At 59.1% G+C, this 22803-nt stretch overlaps 1 protein-coding gene across 3 annotated transcripts in view; it reads right to left on the bottom strand.

Annotated features, from left to right (window-relative positions):
- Window positions 1-622: 622 nt before the first annotated feature.
- The window catches only part of FIBCD1 (fibrinogen C domain containing 1), a 33080-nt gene continuing 10899 nt past the window's right edge, over window positions 623-22803 (bottom strand). For all 3 annotated transcript variants that reach the window (XM_074331188.2, XM_074331189.2, XM_019728863.3), the window contains 5 exons: window positions 19632-19791; window positions 19151-19287; window positions 9602-9698; window positions 5056-5235; window positions 623-4495 (listed from right to left, as the gene is read on the bottom strand). In XM_074331188.2, the coding sequence (XP_074187289.1) occupies window positions 4236-4495; window positions 5056-5235; window positions 9602-9698; window positions 19151-19287; window positions 19632-19791 (834 nt within the window). In that variant the 3' untranslated portion in view covers window positions 623-4235. The remainder of the gene's footprint in view (window positions 4496-5055; window positions 5236-9601; window positions 9699-19150; window positions 19288-19631; window positions 19792-22803) is intronic.

The raw sequence follows: 22803 nt of genomic DNA, 5'->3' as shown, positions 1-22803 counted from the left end.
GGGGCGGGTATGGCCCCAAGAGGCAGGCGGCCATCATCACATCAGTCACTTCTGGTGGCCTGGCTGGGGGTCCCATCCCCATGCGACCCTGTGAGCCCTGTACAGGCAGGCCTGTATGCATCTCGGCAGAGGACACTGGAGACGTGTTCCAGCCATGGTTAGGGACAGACAGACGGGGCCTCTGTCTGCCACACATGCTGGGTTCACGGTCAGCCCAAGGCCTGGACATGTCTACTTCCCACTGACCCCACGTGGGGCCTTTGACGCAGGGACTCGATAAATACTGGATTTCATTAAATGAGCCCGGGGAGTGCTTTGCCCTTCAGCCTCAAATTGGTTTTATAAACAGCCAGTAGGGCTATTGTTCATAAAGACGCTCGACCCCCCCAGCCCTAAGGGACCCACAGGGACAGTTTGTCCCCGGGGACCCTGATGTGATTCACAGGTTCATTCCCCCAAAGCCCAGCCCCCAGGCGCAGATCATTTGGGAGGTCACTGCTCTGCCAAAGGACCTTGGGCCCAGCGCCACCTGGGAAATTGGGGGAATCATGCCGGAGGCAGTCCTGGCACCTGGGTGTGGCTCCAGTGTGGGTGCCAATCGGGGTTTGGGTGGAGGCCTGAGCCAGGTCACCATGAGACTTTATTGGAGACAGGGACACACACACACGACATGAAGTGCACACGGCCCAGACTGGCGCCCCTCGCACGCCGTGCTTTGTCCGTGGAAGCTGTGCTGGCCCTCAGCGGCCCCGTGCACACCCCCACACCCCCCAGCCTTGTGTGCAATCAGGCACCGTAGGAGGCGTCCCTCCCACCCAGGTCCAACCTCCGTCCTCTCTGTTTACAGTCCTGCCAGCTGCTTGGCCCTCTCAGTTTGGGGACAGCCCTCTCGCTGCAAGCATTGTAGAAACAGGCCTTGGGGAGGCCCTGGCCATTTGGACCAAGCCCAGTGGTCTTTTTTCTGGGTTCAGTACATCCACCGAAGTGTCCCTCTGCCAGCATGTTGCTCCGTACATGGACAGGACAGAGACTGCAGCTGACCACAGGCCTCTCGCATGTCCCTCGGCAGACACGGCGCTCCCCTTCCTCCCTCGCCTCCTGTATAGTGGAGGCAGCGGGCAGTTCCTGTTGACACTCCTCACTAATCCTCCAAACCCTGGGTGACAGGGCTCCCGACTTCTGGGGTTCCAGCCCCAGCCAAGCCAGCCAGAGGCCTGTGTGGGTGAAAGGGTGGGGGTGAGGGGACCAGGAAGAGGCGGGCACTGATGATATTGCTTCTGCCCCAAGATAAACATAAAACCTATTTACATGCAGCTGCAGAGGGACAATGCAATCTGAGCATTGCTCACAGCTCTGTCCTTATCTCCCGCTGACTGAGCTGAGGCCATCAGGGTGGAAACCCAGGTCCATTGGTCCGCTGGACTCGGGGAACTCAGGTGACCAACCTCTGGTTTAACTCAGAGATGTACCCAAAGTTTGGGGGGCAAGGACTGAGGCCCCTGGTTGATTCCACAGAACCTACTTGGGCTGTGGAGAGGACCTTTCAGAAGTGGGGGGGGGGGGGGGGGGGGCTAAGCGCACTACCTTACGATCCCAGTAGAGACCAGTATTGAGCTCCCCTGCTGGCTCCTCTCATCAAAAGAGGAAGGAACTGGGGAGGGGCTTGGACAGGTGACATGGATGGCAGGGCCACAGGCACCCCACCATCAAACCATCAAATCGGGCCCATGGGTCAGGGTTCGGGTGCAGTGACTATGGTCCCAGGTGACCTTTGCACATGTCTGTCATCCCTTAGGTTTCATTGGAGCTGCCCCTCTCCCCTGGTTCTCCCAGCACCCCTTTTTCCTGTGGTCACTGCCATCTGGCAGCACTGTGTGGGCTTTTTGAGGCCGGCTCCGGGCCTGCCTTGTAGCCTCCTGGCCCAGAGTCGGTGTGCAGGGCCACCTGTGCTCAGCACCTTTGAAGAGGTGCCCTTTGGGCAGGGGGGCACACTGGCCTTGTGTCCCCAGCATGGGGGGCTTTGTGCCCTTCCAGCCAGTGTTTGGTTCAGCCACGTCCCTCTAGTGGTGCCAGGCCTGGGCTGATGCACTCAAGCAGGAAGAAATGGGTGTCTCCAGGCCGGCCAGACGCTGACCATCGGCCCCTGAAAGCACCCTCAGCCATCCGCCTGCCAGGCCCAGGCTGTGGCACGTCTGTTCCTCCGCCAAGCCCTGGCAGGGGCATCCTGACACACACACACACAGCTGTGAATCCATTAGCATCACACTCACCAGGAGTTTGTTTGATGACACATCAGAAAGAGCTTGGCACTTTCTAAACAGCGGCTGGCACTGCAGAGCTGGCAGCAGAAGCCAGCTCCAGCCTGGGACTGGTGGGGGAGAGGGGGACTCCCCGGGATGAGGAGTGAGGGTCCCACCCAGGCTCTGTTCCTTGGCTGGGGGTCCCAGTGGCCCAGGTGGGCTGGCTCTCTTGGTTTCTAAAGGATGGGAAAGGAGGTCAGCAAGGGTCCCCCCTTCAAGTCCTGTCTGGTCATCTTAACGTCCCTGCGCCCACTGCCCCCAGGCTTGCCTGCACCTGGGCTGCCTGTGTCACACTGGGCTGTAAGCACCTGTGTCTTGCCCATCTCTGCTTTGAGCTGAGTGCCAAGAGGACAGGGACTTGGTCTTGTCCGGCAGCCAGGGCAGGCCCTGGCCCACGGCAGATGTCCAGCAAACCTTTGCTGACCGCCGACAACCAGGTGGAGCGACAGGAAGGGGCCCAGCCAGGTTGCAGGGTGAGTCAGTGGCACTCTGGGCCTTTCCTGCTGCCCTGGCTAACTGATTTATTGTCATTGAAGCACAAACTCCAGTGGGAGTGGGGGAGAGCTGGGCCCCACACACCCCATGTACCTGCCTCCAGGTGTTCTGTGAGGGCGTCCTGCGTGAGGAGGTGGGATGCGCCCCCTCTGGGCAGCTCCCCAGGCTGACTTCTCGGCCCTCAAAACCGCCCCACCCAATCAGGTCCCCTCAAGTGGGAACTTGGAAAAACAGCCCTACGCTTGGTTCTGACAGCAAATACATCAGCCCCTAGTTTGTTCAGCAAGAGGTTAAGGTCAGGGGTCCCAGCCCTGCCCTTCCTGGTCGCTGATCTTGGGAACCTGTGGTTCTTGTTGGGGGGGGCGGGGTGCAACGATGGTATATTGGGCATTGGGAGGATTCAGTGAGAAAATGTCTCAGTGCCTGGCTGTAGCCTCAGTTAACAGTATTTGCCCAGTAAGGCGTCCCTCCCCCTCCCCCCCCAGAGGTGGCAGTACCCATAATTACCAGCAGGGGGCAGTCTCTGAGCAGATGGGGTAATAGCCGCCAAACCCTTCCAGGTCCAGCCTCCACCCTCCAGGTCTGCTCCTGGGGGGCCTGGAAATTGGTGGTGAGGCTGGTACCAGCCTCACCACTGCCCAGAAAATCAAGAAGTCCTCACTGGCTGGGCCCAGACCGGTGGTGCAGGGTCTGCACCAGCAAGCAGGAGAATGGGGTGGGGAGGGGCTCTGGCTGCCCCAGGAAAGCAGGAGGCTGGGCACAACAGCCAAGGGCACTGCGGGAACATGGGGTTTAATGGGTGGGGGACTCTAGGAACCAGCCTTGGCCACCTTGGGGCATGACTCCCCACTGGCAGCTGAGCCACAGCCTAGCCTGGGGACGTGGTGGGACCTCATGGCTCCCGGCAGCCTTCACACCAGCAGCTCACTAGGGTCTTAGGGTAGAGGTGGGATCTCCACGCACCATGGAAACGAGGGAGGGGAATTGGGAGGCCCGAGGAGGTTGGTCTCAGACCAGACTCGGGAAGATGCGAACATTCCCTTTGCTGGAAGGGTTCCAGGGGTGCTGTCTCTCCTTCTCTGTGCCCCATAACGCTGGGTGTTTGGATTGGCAAAGTGGAGAGGCCGCGGGGGGTGCGTGGCAGACTCCTGGCCAGAAGGCAGCCGGCCTAGGAGCCAAAGACTGGGCAGGTAGAATTCTGGGTCAAGTCTGCCCCGCCCCCAGTCAGAGGCAAATTGGGGGGTGGAAACAGTGTGACGGTGAGGTGTGACTTCGCCTGCCCAGGGGGCTTAGTGTCAGGCTTGGCCTGGCCCTCCCCAACGCAAGAGCAAGAGCGGGTCAGCCAGGTGCGGGCAGGCAGACAAACGAGCGGGAGCGTGGTGGGGTGAGGGATGGAGACAGGGTGGGGGTGGGGCAGGCCGGAGGGTGGGCGGGGCCGGTCTAGCGGTCCTCACGGACCGGCCTGATCTTCATCTCGGAGAACTTGAGCGAGTACTGCCAGCCGGTCCAGGAGGACCACTCGATTCCGTCGGCGTAGGAGGCGTGCGCGCCACGCAGGTACTGCCCGTTGAGGTTGGACGTGTGGCAGTTGCGGTACCACCAGGCGCCGCGGTAGAAGGCGGCGCAGTTGTTCTCCGAGTGGTCGCTGTCGCGGTCCTTGGTGGTGAACCTCATGCCGCTGTGCTTCAGGAGGGAGTCCCCTGCGCAGGCGCGCACACACAGGTGTGTACTCGGGACACAGGCGCAGGCGTGTGAGCACAGCTACGCGTGGGTGTGCGCACGTGCACAGTGCCCCCCACGTGTACATGCTGGTGCACACACACCTGCCCCAACACACCCATAGTGTCCGTGCAGCTCGCATGCTCCCGCGCGGTGCCACCTCGGGACCCGGGGGCTGTCCCTGGGTCTCGGCAGTTTCTCTCCCTCTCCCAAGCTTGTTCTATGCTCCCTTTCCTTGCTTTCTTGCCTCTGCCTAAGAAGAGAAGCCCAGCCCAGAGGGGTTCAGCCACCACACTTTAGAGGCTCAGGACATCCCAAACCCTAGGTGTCTCCTTTCCTGGCTCTGGGTTCACTTAGCTCATATGCAAAATTGGGGGACACTCCATTGCTGGGGTGAGGACCAGGTGGGACTTGCATGGGAAGGGAGAAGCCTTGATCCTAACCCGAGGGCAGAGCTCTTGACCTGGCAGGGCCTTTGCCCTCCCAGGTGGGGAAACTGCTGGGCTGCCCCCCTCCCTCCCGCTGCAGCCTGGAGCCCTACCTGCAGTGCCTGAGTAATCGGCCACCGTGAGCGGGTACCCGTCCTCTTCGGGGTCCACGGAGAACAAGCCCACGCCAAAGCTCGCGTAGTGGGCGTAGGCCGTGCCGTTGTCAAAGTCCTCCAGGTCCACATGCAGCTCATAGGCCGTCTGCGTGGTCAGCGCGTGGAGCCTTTTGAGCCCTGGATGGGGGAGAGAATGCAGGAGAAGTTGGGGGACTTAGAAGGTGACCCCACAGACAGAAATAGGGAGAAGTAAGAGCTAAGCTCATATGGTTGGTGACAGAAAGGGACAACAACCCCAAGTATATGAGGTGGGGCTCAGTACACAACAGGTGCTCAATAAATGGGCGAGAGGCAGAAGGTGGTATCTGCCTCCAGGGCCTGGCTCTGGACCCCTCACGCCCCAGCCACCCTCACAACACCCAACCCACCTCTCTCCCTCCGTCTCTCTTTCTCTCTCCTCTCCTCGGCTCTGCTGTGCCCATCCTGGGGTCTCACGCCAGGCCTCCCTCTCCCCCTGATACCCCCCCCCACACACACACACACTCACTCAAGGTGCTTCCCTGCCGTTCTGATTACCTCTTGATGAAGAGGCCATTTAATTAAACGCCTTCCAAGTTATCAGCATTGAGTGACTTTCAGTCTCTCCCTCCTGCCTGCCTTTCCTGTGCTCCCCCCACACCTCCCCCACCGGGTGGGTCAGCGTGTGCATACTGATGTTCAGCCCTTCCCCATCCAGGTGGGGGGGCTCAGCCCCATGGTCCAGGCCCAGCATGTCCCTGCACCCACGTCTTCCTCACCCAGGATCAGGCTGTGAGAGCATACGGCTCTCGTCTCCCTGCCGGGTCTCCACTCCCTAACTGGAGTTTCAGAGCAAGCCTCTGCCCTGTCTGGGCCCAGCTTGCACACCTGTGGATTGGGACTCAGGGCGCTGATGTGAGGGTGTGGGGACAGAGCCAGGAGGGCAGTTTCCAGGCTCTCGCCCTCACATAGAAAGGTGCTGGCTCAGGTAGTAAATGGCCATCAACTGTGATTGGATGGCCATCAGCTGTGGCTAGTTGGCCGTCAGCTGTAACCAGTGAGCCATTGGCCACTAATGTAACTGCTGTGGCTGTGCTAGCGGGAAATGGGGGGTAGCAAGAAGATGGTGGCTGAGCTAGCAAGAGCGGATTGCAGTTAGCACAGCGGATTGCAGCTAGCGAGTGAGGTTGGTTGGCAGAGAGAAATGGACGGCAGGTTACGGGTGGTGTGGCTCTTGCTTCCTGTGTCTCCAAACCAGCCGCCAGCGAGACTATAGTGGTGTGACTCCCCTATCTATGGCTCCATGGGTGTTCCTTTTTGGCCTCACCGTATCCTGCGTTCTTATGTGGGGAGCAGGAGCTGAGACCCCACAGGCCGCCCCGCATGACAGAGGGGCCAGAGGGCTTCACAAACTCTGAAGGGCAGGCAGCGGGCAGCAGTGACGACAAACACCCTGGATGGCGCTTACAGATGCCAGGCACTGCTCTGAGCGCCTCACGTGGGTTAATGGACCCCATGTCATTCGAATGAGTCCAATTTAATGCAAGAATCCCTGTGCAGCTCTTAGAGCAGTGCCCGCCCGCTGCACATATTACCCAGGTGTTTGCTGCTGCTGTCACGATCCAGTGAGGCAGGCACTCTTGTTATCGCTATTTTATAAGTGAGAAAATGAGGCACAGGGAGGTTAAGTAACTGGCCCAACTTACAGATGGTAAGTGGCAGAGCTGGGATTTGAACCCAGGCAGATTTGCCCAAACTCCTTGCTCTGACTCAGTTCTTGCCCTAGGCAAACAATCTGATCCTGGAAAAGGGCAAGAGGGAGGCCAGCCCAGGGGGGATGCTGGAAGATTCCTTTCCCCACCACTGGATGATGGCTGATGCCCAAAGGCCCACCATTAGCACAGCATTCCTTTGGGCCAAGTCTCCCTGTGATCCTGATGGGCCGTCCCCGTGCCCACGAGGGGCCCCTGGGCAGTGTGCGCCAAGGGAGGGGCGCGGCGGGGATGCTGGGGGTCCTCTGGTTCCCCTTGGATTCAGCTCACCCTTCTTCCCATGAATGCCACCTCCCTACTTCCCTCTCTCTCCCTCCGTCTTCGCTTTGTGTGCGTCTCCAGCCCTTGATCTGCCAGGATACTCACGACCCCCACTTCCCCAGGCCCGCGGCTGGTTAGCTGAGATCTCACCCCATCATCCATCACAGTTCAAATCACAGCGCTTGAGAAGGAAGGAGCCAGCAGATTAAAATGGAGAGAAAAGACACTTAGACCCCAAACCTCATATCGTTACCCAGTGGACTCCCAGATGGATTAAAGATCTGAACCTAACACATAACACTGGAAAAAAGCATTAAAAAATAAGAGACATTTTCATAAAACTGGGAGGGGAAAACACGGCCTGGAACCCAGAAGATAAGAAGGAAAAGGCTGGCAGAATTGACTGCATAAAAAATTTAAATTTCTAGTAAATAAGCAATAATTTTACCAAAAAAAAAAAGCTGAAAGATAGACTGGCAGTAAATATGTATCATGTGTATCTGACAAAGATCAATAACCTTAATATATAAAGAGCTCCCATAACTCAATAGGAAAAGACAAAACACTGATGAGAAGGTGACAGGGGAATGTGGCAAAGCGGAGGGAGGGAACAGCTCCGGGAAGTAGTGGGCTGGGCTCAAGTTGACATTCTACTCAGGGCTCTGTGTCTGCCAGGAGCTAATCAAGGCTCTGCTTAAATATTTCCTCCCGAACCTTCCATTGCTGCTGATAGATTTCAATTAAGATGCCTGGAGAGGTGGAGGCTCCAACGCTGCTCCAAGGGGGTGGGTGGTGATGCGGGAACAGGGTCCCCACCCAGCTGCCTTCTCCCTATCTTTACACACCCACCTGGATGGGGGCACAGGAGAAGGGTCGTCCCACCTAGAAGCTTCTCTCCCCCGACCCCTATCCTGCCTCTGCTTTCATTCACTCAGTTCAAAGCTTGGTGGGGCTCCAGCACGTGAATCCTCCCCAGGCTCCCCAACTGCAACACACACACACACACACACACACGCACGCACGCACGCCTGTGACTTGTGTCACTTGCACCACGTGACCGCCCTTTCTGAGCCTCAGTTTCCTCATCCATAAAAAGGGGAGGACAACAGCAGCACTAGCTTCCCAGGCTGAAGTATGTAAAACGGGCTGCACACACAGGAGGTGGCAGTAAGCAGGGGCTGGGTCGTCAAGTCCACACGGGTGTCTGGCCTCTCCTGCGGCCAGTGCCAAGGACGCAGCAGAGGTCAGAGCAGAGAGGGTCCTTCCCTCATGCGTCCTAGGTCAGGGAGATGGATAGTAAGCAAATGACAGCTTAAATCACCAGCCAGTTGCCTCTGCACACCCAGGGGAGTGGGCACACACCTAGCCCCTGGCCCAGGACCAAGCCTCCCCTCCTCCCAAGGGCTCCACCGAAAGTCCTTTCAGACCTGGGACCCTCCCGACCCCCACCTGGAGCCCAGACCTTGGCGCTCAGACCTTGGCGCTCAGCCCTCGGCTTGGTGCTCTCTACAAGTCACACCTTTGCTCGCACCCCCTCTCCCTCCTGCCCGCTGCTCCCAACCGCACTGGGGGACACTCCCAGATATCCGTGCCCAGGGAAGCTGAAGTGGGACAGGTGCGCCGAGGGGCGTGCAAGGTCATTCAAATGCTGGAGTGTGTCTTTCCAACACAGTGTGTTTAGTTTAGCACATGTTAAAATATAAATGGGGGTGCCTGCTCATAGCGGTACAGGGTTTCTAGTTGGCGGTGCAGAAAATGTTCTGGAATTGGATAGTGGCGACGATGGCATAATTCTGTGAACAGGCTAAACAATCACCAAATTGTGCACTTTAAACTGTGAATTCTCTCTCAAAAAAATCCCAAATTTCACCTCAAACCACAACTTCCTCCCAAACACATAGAACCTCAGATCTGCGGTTTTCATGAATGTTATTCTTTAGAATGAAATTATGTAAGACATTCACAATTTAAAGTACTGAGTGAATTTGAAGAGAAACAGTATGTGAATAATAGTAATAACACTAATATGGATCCGAGCTCTTTGAGCCCTCACTGTGCTCCAGGCACGGACTGTGCCAGCGCTGGGACCGCCGAGAAGTGGTGCCTCTGTGTCCCGAGCACAGCACCGCTGACCTCTGCGGGCAGGGTGGTTTTGAGGTTGTCCTGGCCCTCCTGGTACATGGAACTAAGCCCTGCACCTCCCACAGCTCCCTGGACTCAGGACAGTGACCAGGTGCCAGGGCGTCCTGGACAGGAAAAGCCCACGTGTCCACGGGACCCTCACAATGGCTGTGCTTCCTGTATCTACCTGCCCCTGGACCTCATTCACTCTGAATGTACTGATCCCCTTTTGATGCAGCACCTGAGCTGACTCGGGCATGGGAGACACAGACAGACATGCATCCATCTGGGAAGGGCCCTCTCCCCCAGCGCCCCGTCTGGGGTGCACAGGGGGAGAGCAGGCCACCCCTGCGGGCGGCAGGGCCTCTCACCTAACCAGTGCTCCCCCGTGAGCTTGCCGAAGCCGTCCCGGTAGGCCTCCCAGCCTCGGAAGAAGTTCACGGAGCCGTCCTCCCTGCGCTGAAACACCTGCGAAGGGAGATGAGGATGGAGAGCTGGCGCCAAGCACCCCAGGTCTCCAGCCCCCACGCTGGTCCCCCTGTGCACCCCTCCCCTGCCCACTGGCCTCCCCTTTCCCTCAGCAGCTGAGGTGGGACTGACCAAATGCCCCCACACCCCCAGTACATCCCCTCAAGAAGGACTCATAGTCACTGGGGCAGGTGGAGGAAACCCAGCTTCCAGGCCCACCTCTGCCTGGCAGTGGGACCCTGGACTGGTCCCATCCCTGCTTGGTCCTCAGTTTCCCCACTAGTCAAATACAAGGGGTGGGTAAGGGTCCTGATATCTTTCCAAGGTCAAAACAAAACCAAAAACCCATTTTCAAGTTTTTAAAAACCAAGACCACACACACGTACACACACGCGTGCGCTTTGTCTCCAAAGCTCCCTCTCAAACTGCCTCCACCAGTCACCCCCCCCCCCATATAAAAGCCCCGGCAGAGGATCAGTGGGGGCTTGGGAAAGCAGAGCCCCAGCACCTCTCAGGGGAGGTTGGGGAGTCCGCAACCGGCTGGGGTGTGACCCGGGTGCCAATGAGCGGCAGAGCGGACTCTGTTCCTCATTTAATAACATTCCTGGTTTGGGAGTCGGGAGTCCCATCGGTTAAATTGCTTTGAAATAAGTACCACGCGCTGGTCCAGACCAAGCGGCCCTGAGTATTCACAAGATCCGCTGACGGTCCTGTTTCCGTGTGCCCCCACTTCCACCTCTTTCTGTTTAACAGGCTTTTCCTCCTCATTCGCCCAGGCAGCACCCCTCACTGCCGACCCGTGTCCATCCGAGGTGTTAGAAGTTTGGCTGCGACACCAGCGAGCTGCCAGTTTCATTACTAAGCAGCCTGATTTCAGTCGCCTGGAACTGCGCGGGTATGGGTCTGCCCCTCGGTGCTCCGCGTCTGTCCCTGGGGACCGGTTGGTCCCAGTGTTTGGGCAGCTCTGCCTCAGGCAGTGGGAGGGAGGTGACACCCCCTTTTTCTTGCTCCACGACCTGAAACCTGGGCCAGCCCTGAAATGTGAGAGTCATCAGAAGGGCCCAAGGAAATTCGATCAGGCTCATAAGATCTGAGTGGTGTGAGAGGTATCGATGGCAGTCCCATTGTGACCCTGAGCACGCCTGCGGAAAGGCCTAATCCCGGCAGAAGCTCAGGCCTCCCGCTCTCCCCGGAGAAGGCAGCCTGTTTCTGCTGGAGGGAGGGAGCCGGGGAAGGGGGTGGGGTGGGCAGCGCTTAGGACCCGGGCTCCAGAGCGCCTGAGTTAGTCCACCCCCCTGAGCTTCAGTTTTCTCCTCTGTAGAATGGAGGTCGTAACAGCGCCTGCTCCACAGGCTGTCGCCATCCACCGAGAAGAGGCTCAGGGCCCAGCACACAGTCAGCGCTCAGTAAATGCCAACTGGAGGTGGCATCTAGACGCAGGCCCGGCCACTGGTCTCCTCTCCTCCCTGCCCTGCCCGGCTGCACCACCTCTTCTTCCAGACCTGGGTCCTGCACCTCTCCTCCCTGAGCTGTCCCAGAGGCCTGCCCAGGCTCCTTGCATTCATTCAAATGCTCCATGAGCACCTCTGTGCCAGGTGCCAGCTGGGGAAACTGAGTCAGGGTCCTCTATCAGGGCCCTTTGGGCAGAGGAACAGGGGTGAGGCCTGGGCTCAGGGGGCCCACCCTCGGCAGGAAGCAGGACTGATCTGAGGGGAGGGGCTCCAGGGTGGCCCAGGAGGAAGGACAGCGTGCAGGCCCCACATGTGCCCGTCATGTGGCCTGGGAAAGACCCTGCCCCTCTGGGCCTCACTTTCCTCACCTACTGAGAAGCCTGCCTCCCAGGACCTCAGCAAGGAGTCAATGGCATGGCGGCTGGTATTATGATTGTCATCATTATTGTTTGTCCTATTAGTAGCACAGGAAGTAGAATGTGCGGGTGCCAGGCTTCTAGGCACAGGCGGGGCGTGAAGCCCAGACGTGGGGACAGGCAGGCAGAGCGGCAAGAACAGCAGCTGCTCAGAGCCCTCCTCACGCCCGCCCCCCAGGCCCGGGTTCTGTGCCCCCTGGGCCCCTCCTCATTACCGCAGCCAGAAGCCTGCACACCAGCCAGGGGTCAGGCAGTCGTGGGCAGCAGAGTGGGCGGTCTGACCCACACCTCATGCCCTCAGCCGAAGGCCAGGCTGGGCACCTGGAGGCCACCGTCCTACCACCCACGTCCACACCTGCATCTGCCAGCCTTTGCCACAGACCAGGGCATCCGCTGCCTGGGCTGCACCTCCTGCCTCCTTGCTGGGCTTCTCGTGCCACGAGCTGACCTCTGAGCCCACTGTCCTCAGCCCCTCTTTCCTACTGCCCTCCCGGGCTGGGTGCCCGTCACAGGCCTGTGCCCTCCCGAGCAGCTGGGTATAGATCAGTGGGGGTGAGTGTGTGTCTGGGGCCACGGGGCCTCCCGACCTTTCTCCTCCACTTGCAAAAGGACACTTCAGTCAGGTTCCCGACCAAGTGGTTTGAGGTGACACCAACTTAGAAACCACAGCAGTTGTTTACCAATGTGGGCCCTTTACCCTGAGTGGTGATGAATTTCGACCCATCTTCAAGGGGCCGAGATACCTCCATAAAGTGGCTTTGCAGAAGCGGCTGTAGACGCGTTGACTCAGGAAAGTGCCACTTACGAGGTGACACACACTCACAGGTGTTTCTATCTGAAACAGAAGGCCCTGACATGACACCTGTCGCTGAGACGGATGAGCGCTAGTATTTTCTATCCTCTTCTGTTCCGTTCCACTCTCTTCAACTTAAAAACGAATGCTGATCACAGCCCAGTACATTGATTTCTCCTCCTGCCTGCGGATCACGCCCTGCAGTGTGAGGGCTGGTGCTGATGCTGCCGACCACGGCCACGGCCACGGCCACGGGCTGTCCTTATCCCTTGCTTCTCACACCGAGTGACCGAGTGCACAGCTAGGGTCTCAGACTCGGGACCCAGCCTCACCCTGAAGCTGATTACAACGTGTAAGCTGCAGGCTACTTGGAGGCGTGCTCTCGCCGGGCGGCCGCAGGTCGTCTGCTGGCCCTCCCAGGTTCCAGGTGTGCGGGGAGCTTTTCTCTCACTCCAAAGCTCCAGGGCAAACTGCATCTGTGGCCTCAGGTTTCTGGAAACCGGCTGGACTTCAGGGACGCTGGATGGCAGGACATCACCATGCCGGAGGCCTTGAATACAGAGCAAGGACCGGCCAGCCAGGCAGCTACGGAGAGGGACGTGAGGGAAGGATCGATGTGTCCACTTCTCTTCCTCTGCCCATGCACAGAACATGAATCCCTCTCAGGCAAAAAGTGGGGGGAAGGTAGAGAAAATAATTACTTATTAATTCTGAGGCTAAAATATTCATTGGTCCAGCTCCTGGGGCATCTCCGTTGGGTTCCGGCTGCAAAGATTGATGGAGAAACACTGGCCACCCTGGCCTCCTGGGCAGCTGCCATGAGTGGGAAGACAGACAGAGCTCGTTTCCTTGGTGCAGATTCTGAAAAGCCAGCTGCCCGGTGCGTCTTCCAAGTACCGCTGAGGGCGGATGTGCCAGCGGAGCCAGGGCCCACATGCTTCTGCAGATGGCGCTGGGCCGTTTCAAAGGAAAGAGGACCGCAGTCGGGTGGACGGCGGGAGGTAGAGTAGTTGTTGTCCCGTTTGTCAGACGGGCCCCAGGGGTCTGTCTCGCGCTCCAGAAGTCCGGTTCCCACGAGGGCCCCTTCCTCACACAGGCCCCATCCGACCTGCTCCTTCTTTGCTATGGTGCCAAGAGTACAGAGTTAGCGTCCTGAGCGCCAGAGCCTGGCTCGGTGGTCACCCCAGCACCGGCCAGTGCCTTCAAGGACAGCCACAGCCCTTGAGGCCACCACGGCCCGGAGGGAGGGCTTCATGCTCCCAATTAACAGATGAGAAGACTAAGATGTGACCTTAGTCTAAGGGGTGACCTCTGCAGAGTGGGCTGCCTCTAGACTGGGGTGCTGGGGCCAGAAGAGGGGGAGCTGCCAGTGCACAAATACAGACTGAGCAGTGCCCTGTGGCTGAGGGGGGTGGACGTTGCTCCTCCAGCCCATGAGCCCACCTGGCTCTCACCATAGTTGAGCCAGTCCAGCCCCAAGAAGTGTCCTGGGCTGGCACCCAGGACACCCAAGTGCTATTCGATGGCAGCCAATGGGCTGTGTGACCATTTAAGTCTTGGCATCTGTCTTCTGCAAAATGAAAGGGCTGCTGCCCTAGGCCCCATGTGGTGCCCCGGGGCTCGCAGCAGTGACTCTGGCTCTCAGAAAGCTCACAGCCCCAGAAAACATGGACGCACAAGCCAGCAGTCGCAGGGCAGAGCAGCTCCCAACGAAGCACATTCCTTCGATCTTTCTGCCTACGTTTCCTCATCTGTAAAATGAGGAGTATAACAGCCCCGGCTCCCAAGGATTCGGTGAGAGCTACATGTGCTCGTTGACACACAGAATTCCTTAATGGTAAGGATTGTTGTTACATTTGCTGGGAGCTCAGAGGAGGATGAGCCATCACTGGGTTTGGGAAGGTGGTCCAGGAGGGCCTCCTGGAGGAGGTGCTCAGCTGAACTGTTGATTGAGGGGGGTCTTGGCAGGTGATCAGAGTTGCTGAGGCCCAAGATTTGGGGACTGGGTGGGTCCAAACCCTATGAGATGCAGAGAGGGTGTCTCTGCCGTCTAAGAAGAGTCCTCAGGAAGCACCATCTGGGATTTTTCCCGGACTCTGATGAAGCCACTGTGGAGACCAGTGACCCGCAGGCTGGTGTTAGCTGTGTCGCTGTGGCAGCCACCAGCCTCTGATTGTGGGTGGGGGGAGCACTGTGGCAGAGGCAGACTCTTGTTTCTAGAGAACAAAGAACTTGAATGTGTGAGCGGATGCAGCCCTTCAAAGGCGGCCCCTCGGGAGGCTCTGCCTGCTTTCCTGGGAGGCAGTTGCTCCTTAAAACCTGTCTGGACACCTCTGGGCAGCAGCCCCAGAGGGAACCTGGTCTTGCCAGCAAGAGCACAGGTTCCAGAAAAGGCCAAGCTGAGTTCAAGCCCTGGCTCTGCCTTTCACAGGCCGTGTGACCTTGGATGGGTCTCGGACCCTTCCAAGCCTCAGTTTTCCTCTCCATAAAAAGGCCCATCAGCTACTCCTTTGTTAACCTGCAGGGTCGCAGCAAAGATGCAAGGAAGTAAGAGAAAACCAGGCGGCACACAGTAGGTCTGACTAATATCACCTCCCTCCACTTCAGAAGCAGCTGCCAAGCCCAGGAGGAAGTGGGCGCCCACCTTGTTTTTGACTGAAAATGGTACCCCCGGGCCTGGCACCCCGCCACACTTCCCCAGCTTGGCAGTCGTGCCTGGCACACACCACTCAGAGCTGCCATTTATCAAGTGCTGAGGCACCAGCTGAGCCTCACGTTCGCTACCCCAGCTACCTTAAAAGTTTGAAATATCCAAATGGCTCTGGACGAAGGCAGGCTTTCTGGGCGCAGATCAGTCACAGGAAAGTGGGGATGTTGTAACTGCCACAGACTCCCCAGAGCAGCAGGAGCCAGGGTCAAGCCAGGCAGCAGCTTGGGGACACGGTGGCCCACTGATGCCACAGCACGTCCTGCTGCCACCACTGCTCTGGTGGACTCCAAGTCCACAGTGCGGGATCCCCGGCTGGGGGTGCACCTGAGAGCAGGGGAGCATCTCATTTCTGCCTGAGCCTAATCCCACTGCCACTGCCTCCGCTGGACTCTGCTCCTGGGGGCTCCTTTGATGTTTCCCAGTGAGGGAAGGATTTTCCTCCCCGCCTGGGGAGCTCAGGCAGGGGGCTGGGGCACGGTGGGGACGGGAGGGTTACTCTCTCAGCTGAGCGATTAGAGTCAAAGTTGAGCCACTGACCCCGCAGGACAGTCAAACACCTGGCAGAGCGTGGTGGTCGCAGCCACTCGGCTCATGGCGTCGGGGGCAGTTGGCTGCGCTGTGGATCTGAGTGGAGGGTCAGAGCAGAGCCGATTCTATTGCAGGTCCCTGCAGTGGGAGAGCCTGCGCTGGAGCCGATTTCTGAGACCCCAGCTGATAATTATGCAAAGACCAGGGTTTGGCAATCAAGGCCTGGGTGACAGCGCCCCTAGGGGCAGATCTTGGTGGGGGCAGTCAGGACAGACAGGCAGCCCCCTCCTGACCACTGAAAACCCTCACAGGGCCCTGGGCGTGGCCACCGGGCTCCCAGGCCCTGCAAGGAGGCTGAGCAAGATGGGGGGCTGCCCTGCTGGCCAGAGGAGGGAGGGCGCGCCCCAAGATGGGATGTGACCTTTCCAGTCTGACAGGGTGGGGGAGGTGAGCTGGAAACATCCCACGCATCACCTTCCAAATGAGGAAACTTGGCCTCTATTTTATCCCCACTTAACAGATGAGAAAAGTGAGGCTGAGAGAGGTGAAGTTACACGGCTGAAAGACGCCAATAGTCACTTGTGCGGCAAGAGTGTAGGGAGTGCGACGGTGTGCAAGCACCAGGTGGAGCCAGACCCTCAGCATCACCGGGGATGAGCGGCTGCTCCTGGAGCCGCTCCTGGCCGGGCAGACAGGAAACACGTGGACAGGTGATGCTTAGCTCCACCTGTGATGGCTGCAAAGGAGCAGGAGGGGAGGCCCGGCGGTCAGGGAGCCTCGCAAAGGACACGACGACTAAGCTGGGCCCAGCGAGGAAGGTCCTTGCCCAGGTCACAGGTGAGCAGGGTGCAGCCTCCCTTCCTGCCTTCCCCCTGCTTTTCTGGGGTAGGGGTCTGGGTGGGTGCGTGCGTCAGGTTCACTCAGAAGTGGCCTTGACAGTCAGCGTGACCGGGGCCACTGTGGCCTTTGGTGAGCATGGAGAGGAGGCGTGGGCTCAGCCAGGGCCAGCAGCCACCTCAGCGGAAAGGCCACCTTGAGGTGTGTGTCCACCTGCCACCGTGGCCTCCCTTCCCCAAGGAGACACACGTGGCCTCATTCCCACTGCAGTAAGAATTCAGGACCCATGGACTTCACGTTTCCCTAACTGTCCCCCACACCCACCATGGCCCTCAGCCCCATGTCTCCGGGTCACGCCCTCCCTGGGGAAACCCCAAGGGCCTTGAGACCCCTGTGCCCTTAGGAGAAAGCCCAACTCCTCATGTGCCCTCACAACCCAAGCAACCCAGCCCCTGCCTGCCTCCCCCGCCTTGTCGTAGGGCCGTGGAGCTCCATACACAGGCAGAATGGAGCCACCACGGCCCCAGAACAAGCCCCACCATCTCCCTGCGGACCTCTGCAGGTGTGTGCCCTTTGCCTCCTCCCCCAGCGCTTGGACCTCCCATCCAGAAGGCTCTCTTGGCCGCCCCAGGCGCTCTCAGAGGCTCTCCTCTGGGCTCCCCCGTTCCCCGCAGCCCTGAAGCCCTCACACAAGCCCAGCTCCAGGAGCTCGCTGCTGAATACCCTGGCCAGGGGTAGGCGCTCAGTAGTTCAGTGCATGGATCCGTGAGTGCCGTCGCGTGACAGTCAGTTCCACAGACATGGGGGAGGCTGGGCCCTGGGCCGGCTGCTCCTTTGCTGGGTGCCCTTGCACAAATCTCTTGCCCTTCTGCCAGCGTCCAGGGGTTGGAGGGGTGCTGGCGCTGTGCCAGGCAGGCAGTGGTATATCAACTATAAAGTGCCCCTCAGGTGGGCAGGGCTGCTGAGCCCCGTACTCGCCCGGTCCAGTCTGTGGGGGAAGCAGGCTCTGGGTGGAGTGTCCAGCCCCGGCGCCCTGTCCGCCAGGGAGAGCCATCCAGTGTTGAGGCTCGAGAAGGTCTGGACATGGAACCTAATGAGGATGGATGCTATTGGCGTCCAGAGAGGCGGCGGCCAGCTCCCTTCTAAACAAAAATTGAGTTTCTGAGAGATTCTGTGTGGCAAGGAGGTGATCCTGAAACATGCCCAGAGGTATCTGGGAAAAGATTGCTTTTGACGGAAGCCCAAATGGATATTAACGTTTATTGGTGGTACAAGCACTTCTCAGCTCAAACGGGCCTTTCTTCCAGGGCCCCGATCCAGGTGTCTGGGTGGGAGGGCTGAGCGGGCTGCCTCGCTCATCGGCCCCCTCTAATCACCCCGGAAGCCTGGGACCCAAGAATTACGCCTCCCCCGAAATCCTGATTGACTTCCCGGGAGATGGACTTCAAGCTCATCGAAGTGGAAGACACACGGCTCAGGCCCTCGTCTCGGTCTTTCATTAAGCCTGTCCTAACCGTTAACTCTGATTTTGGGGCTCTGGCTGGTACACTGGCGCTGGTGTGCTCACTGAGGGGGTCCCAGAGGCAAACACCATAACTCAGATGTTCTGAGTTTGGAAAACAAAAGAGCTTTTAGCTCCCAGAGGCAGATCCAGTACATTTAAAAGCTCTCCTCTGGAGCTTGAAGAGAGGTTTAGAGGTATGTCTGTCTCTGGGTCTGTGGGGAGTCTCAGCTGCTTTACACAGGCGTCTAATGACAGGCTCTGCTCCAACTGTACTCACCTTGCCCCCTGCCTGCCCACCTCACTCCCGCACCCCTGGGGCAGTGGGGGTCTCAGTAGGCAACCCCTGGCCTGGTCTGGGGGGCTCTGTTCCTGGCCGCGTGGCCCTGAGCTATTTTCTCAGGCCTCCCTCCACTATATTCCTTTTCTGCTTAAACCAGCCACTTTCTTTGCTTTTTGTGAAGACCTCTAAGAGATGCAGGTGGGCATCCCCATTTCCCAGCCAAGGAGACTGAGGCTCAGAGAACTTGAGGAACTCACCGAAGATCCCATAGCAGGACTGAGAGCCACATGCAGGTCTGTCTGTGGATGGTGGCGCCCTCTTACCCCTCCAGCCCCCGTGGTGTACCCACCATGCTCTCCACCTCTCTGGCAGAGGGGCTCAATTGCAGTCCCATCCCTGCCTTGCTACTGGCAGCTCGAACCTTTCGTTGCTCCCACTTCCCACCCAGGCCGGAACCAGAGGCGCAAGGAAGTCCGTCAGGGCCTTTGCTCCCAGCAGCCGGCCTGCCCCTCTTTATCTCCTACACAAGCACCGTACACTGGATAACAGCAGTCACAGCCATCGGCCCTGAACTCACATCTGCAACAGGTTCCTGGGGCCTCGTTTCAACTCGCCTCGCCCAACACTCCGGGGAACCGCTGTTCTGACAGGGCTCGTGCTCAGGGCACGAGGTGTCTCCGTGGACAGGCCACAGGTCCAATGTCTGCTCCTGAGTGGGCCCCAAGGGTCAGCTCACCACCTCCATTTGCCCCATGCAGGTTTCTGGGGGTGTGGAGTTCTTTGGTGACATTATAGGCTGGTTTGTGGGGGCTGGAGGGCACCAGGTGGGGGGCTGGTGAGAGGCTACTCAGAGCACCTGGCGCTCATGGCCTGGGTCACCCCAGGGACCTGCCCTGACGGTCTGCAGGGCAGAGAGGGAGCCGGGAAACTCACCGTCCAGCCGCCGCCATCTGTGCGCATGTCACAGTAGACCTGGAAGCCAGTGGGGTCATGTGTGGGGAAGACGGAGTAAATGCCGTCCTCCTGCTGTCCGCTCAGGAGGACGTCCAGACAGTCCCGTGGCCGAGAGCCTGCGACAGGGAAGGCCGTCAGGGAGGCGGGCCTGTGCCCCCTCCACCCCCATCCCTGAGTCTCTCTGACTTCTCTGTCCACCCGGCAATGTCACTTGGGCTCAAGAGCCTAGGCCTTGGGGTCAGACCTTGGCTCTGCTGCTCCCTGGGTGGGAGCCCTGCCTCATTGGGCTGGGAGAGGGCTCAGAGCAGGATGCAGGTAGGGCTCCCAGGGCTGCTTGGCAGCAGGAAGTCCTTTGCAAACAGCCGCAGTGTTTCCGTGCCAGCGGGGTGGGGGTGGGGGATGATGGAGGAATGAAGCTGGGCACCAGGTCACCCGAGGAAGGCGACCCCACCCCACTCACCGTTGGCGCAGCCACGGGGCCGCGATCCCCTGGCAGGTGCCCTCTGCAGGTCAGCCTTGACTCGGGGCCGGCCCAGCCCCCGGTCCCTGTGCAGGGCGTCCAGGATATCACTGACCGAGTTCAGCAGGTGAGCCATGTGGCCTTGGCTCTCGGAGAGAAGCTGTGGAGCACAGGGGTGGTCAGAGGGGGCAGGGGCTCTGCTGGGAGCGTGGCACCACACCTGCCAGCAAGGTGGGCTCCTGCTCTGCTCTGGCCCCAATCGGAGCCAGTCTGAGCCAGTGCTCGGAGGAGGGGGCTCAGGTGGGAGGGGCCAGAGTGGCTCCAGCCTCACCCTTTTCTGTGCCTTCAGCCTCAGTGACTAAGAGGCCCTGTTGTGCAGGTGAAGGCAGCAGCTGGTGTCGGGCAAAGCTGGTTCAAACCCCAACTCACCCATTTTCCAGGTACACGACGGGGGGCTTAACCAAGCCTTGAAACAGGGCTAACATGGCCTCCTTGGCCCAACTGCTAGGACTGGTGGTGACAACCATGGGAAGCTCCCAGCACAGTGTGGGGCCTCCAGCAGGGCACTCAGCTCTCTGCCTGCTCTCAGCACTCAAATTCATAAGGCACCTTCCAGGTTACAAAACGCCGTCACCCAACATCTCTTCTGATCCCAGCAGGGCCGTGAGACGGGCTGGGTGACTGCACTCAGCAGGTGGGGACCCTGGGACACCACCTCATGGGAGCCTCACTTGGACTTTGCACAGCCGTCCGACGTCCACCACCTCCCCTCACCCCACAGCCCTGCCGGGGAAGGGGGGGAACCTGGGTTGTCCTTTCCTTGTTACAAATGGGGACATTGAAGCCCAGAAAGCGAGGTCCCTGATTGGGTATAACTTCAGGCCACGTCACCAGGGCTGTGTGGTCACTGTGCAGGGAGCCCAGGGCCCAGGGTGGGGGCAGTGGTTGGGCCCCGGGCTCTGGTGCAGATTCTGGGTTTTGACTCAGCCCCAGGAAGAGCAGCCGAACCTCTCTGCACTTCTTTCCTCCTCTGTGAACCAGAGTAATGGGACCTGTGTTTCTGGGTGGGTGGCGGGGCGAGGTTCAGGACAGCATGTGTTGGGGGCTGAGTGCTCAGTTGGTGTTCTCTGCGTCCTTTCTGTGCTGGTGGCCACAGCTCCCGCCATCGCAGTCCCGAGGTTTGGAGCTCAGTGTTGTGCTGCCCCTGGGGGCCTCTCTACTGTGCCTGCTGCCTAAGGGTGGGGGGGGTCTGTCTGCTCCCCAGCCTGGGCTCCAGGAGGCTGAAGGACCATGAGGCCGGGACGCCAGGTCATGGGCATCGAGCAGCCAGCCAGCACACCGAGCCTGTCACCTGCCAGATAATAGCTCGTTCAAGGAAGGAAAACAGAAATATACAGTGCCAGCAGTTTACAAAATATGACTCTCGGCTTCTATAGAAGCAGGGGCCCGGCAAAGCTTTTAGTTTCCCTGTCAGTTTCTCTTGTGCTGAGCAGGTGATTCAGTGAGGGCTGAGGGCTGGGGGAGAGGCAGCGATGGGCAGGGAGGGTGTTTGGGCGAGCCTTCTCCTGGCAGCGGATTTCACCCTGGGCTTTAGAGCCGCGTCCTGTCCTGTACACAGGCCCCATTGGGGGAGCCCCGCAGCCCCTGGGAGGGGCAGGGCTTTGGGCAGCAAAGGTCGGCAGGCTCATTGGTTAAGCCTCTAGGGTTCTGCCCATGTTTCAGCAATGACACAGGCACACGAGAAACTCAGGCATGGCCCGCTCTTGCTAACAGGGAAGCTCTCAGTTTAAACCAGCAAATGATTAAAGCTGAAGAAAACGTACGTATCGACATGCCCCAAGTTAATGGTTAGTTCATCCCCTGCTCGCTGAACTGCACGGTGCATCAAGAGGACACAGCAGCTTTTGGAGGCAGCGAAATCAGAGTTGCTGATGGTCTATAGACAAAGCACTGGCCTCGCTTGGCCTCAGTCGGCCCCTCCATAGAATGGGGTCGCGATCGCCACCTCCTGGGGCTACTCTGCCAGGAAGTGCTTATTAGCACACGGGGTGGGCCCAGCCGCCACGGTGCCCGTCATACTATTGTAAAAGGGATTTTCGGTGGGGGCTGACACTTCAGTTTACAAACCATTTCCAGCGTAATAATAAGAGACGCTGACGTGCAGGCAGCATCTCGCAGGAGCCAGACTCCAGCTGAGCCCCGTACGAGGCCTGGACTGTGTCATCCCTGTTTTGCAGGTGAGGAGGCCCATGCGGGGAGGGCACCTGACATGCCCAAGTTCCCACAGCTGGGACTTAAACCCCAAGGGCAGAACTGCTCAGCTCTGCTGCTCCTGGGCCAGGGGGCCTCAGACATTTGTGGACATGAGTCACCCTGGTGCTTACTGAGCGGGTGGGACCCAGGGCAGGAAGGGTGGTGATTTTGGGTGAGGCCCAGGGATGTGCCTTTTAACAAGTCGCTCTGGCAATTCTGACAGGGGTGCTCGTGGTTACTGCTTTGAGAAACCCAGGTCTGGGCTGACCAGCTGAGGGTCTGAGAAGCGTGGAGAAGAGCTCGAAGCTAGGCAGCATGGCTCTGCAAGGCATATGGTCTCTGAAATCACCCTGGGTCTCTGGGAAATGAGTCAAATTATACATTCCTTTGAGGAGTAAATATATCAGGTGAGCCAAGGTACTCCTGGGCCAAGAAAAGCTATTAGTCTTGTGGGAACAGCTGTAGGCCTCTGCTTGGGTGGGCGGTGGAGACCCTGAGACCCCTCTACCAATCCTCTACCCCAGCCCTAAGGGTGAGGCGTCCCTGGGCCGGGCCTAGCTGACCAGGGGCTGAGCCATGTGGAGAGCAAGGCGGGGGCGTGGGGGGAGGAGGCAGATCACTCAGAAAGTCTGGAGGTCTCCTGAGCCCTGCTGATGAGGGGTGGGGATGTGCGGACCGAGGGGGAGCAAGCAGCAAGGGGGCAGAGCACCCCACACCCACCCCACCCCTGAGTCACCCAGACAGGATGACGAGCCCTGTAATTCCTCCAGCTGTAGCCTTCAGCGGGCGGGAAAGGACCATTGCTCATGGGCGGTTGGGTGACCGAATGCCTCGTCATCTCGGGTGTCCGGAAGGGGCTGAGGCCATTGGTGGGGGCGGAGCTCATCTCCTAGTCCCTAAGGACCTGAGTCACAGAGGT

This window comes from Rhinolophus sinicus, chromosome 16, assembly GCF_057876585.1.
Source record: "Rhinolophus sinicus isolate RSI-liver-muscle chromosome 16, RSI-T2T, whole genome shotgun sequence".
NCBI classification, from domain to species: domain Eukaryota; kingdom Metazoa; phylum Chordata; class Mammalia; order Chiroptera; family Rhinolophidae; genus Rhinolophus; species Rhinolophus sinicus.
Note: the sequence above shows the minus strand (reverse complement) of the source record. Positions and strands in the feature narration are given on the sequence as shown.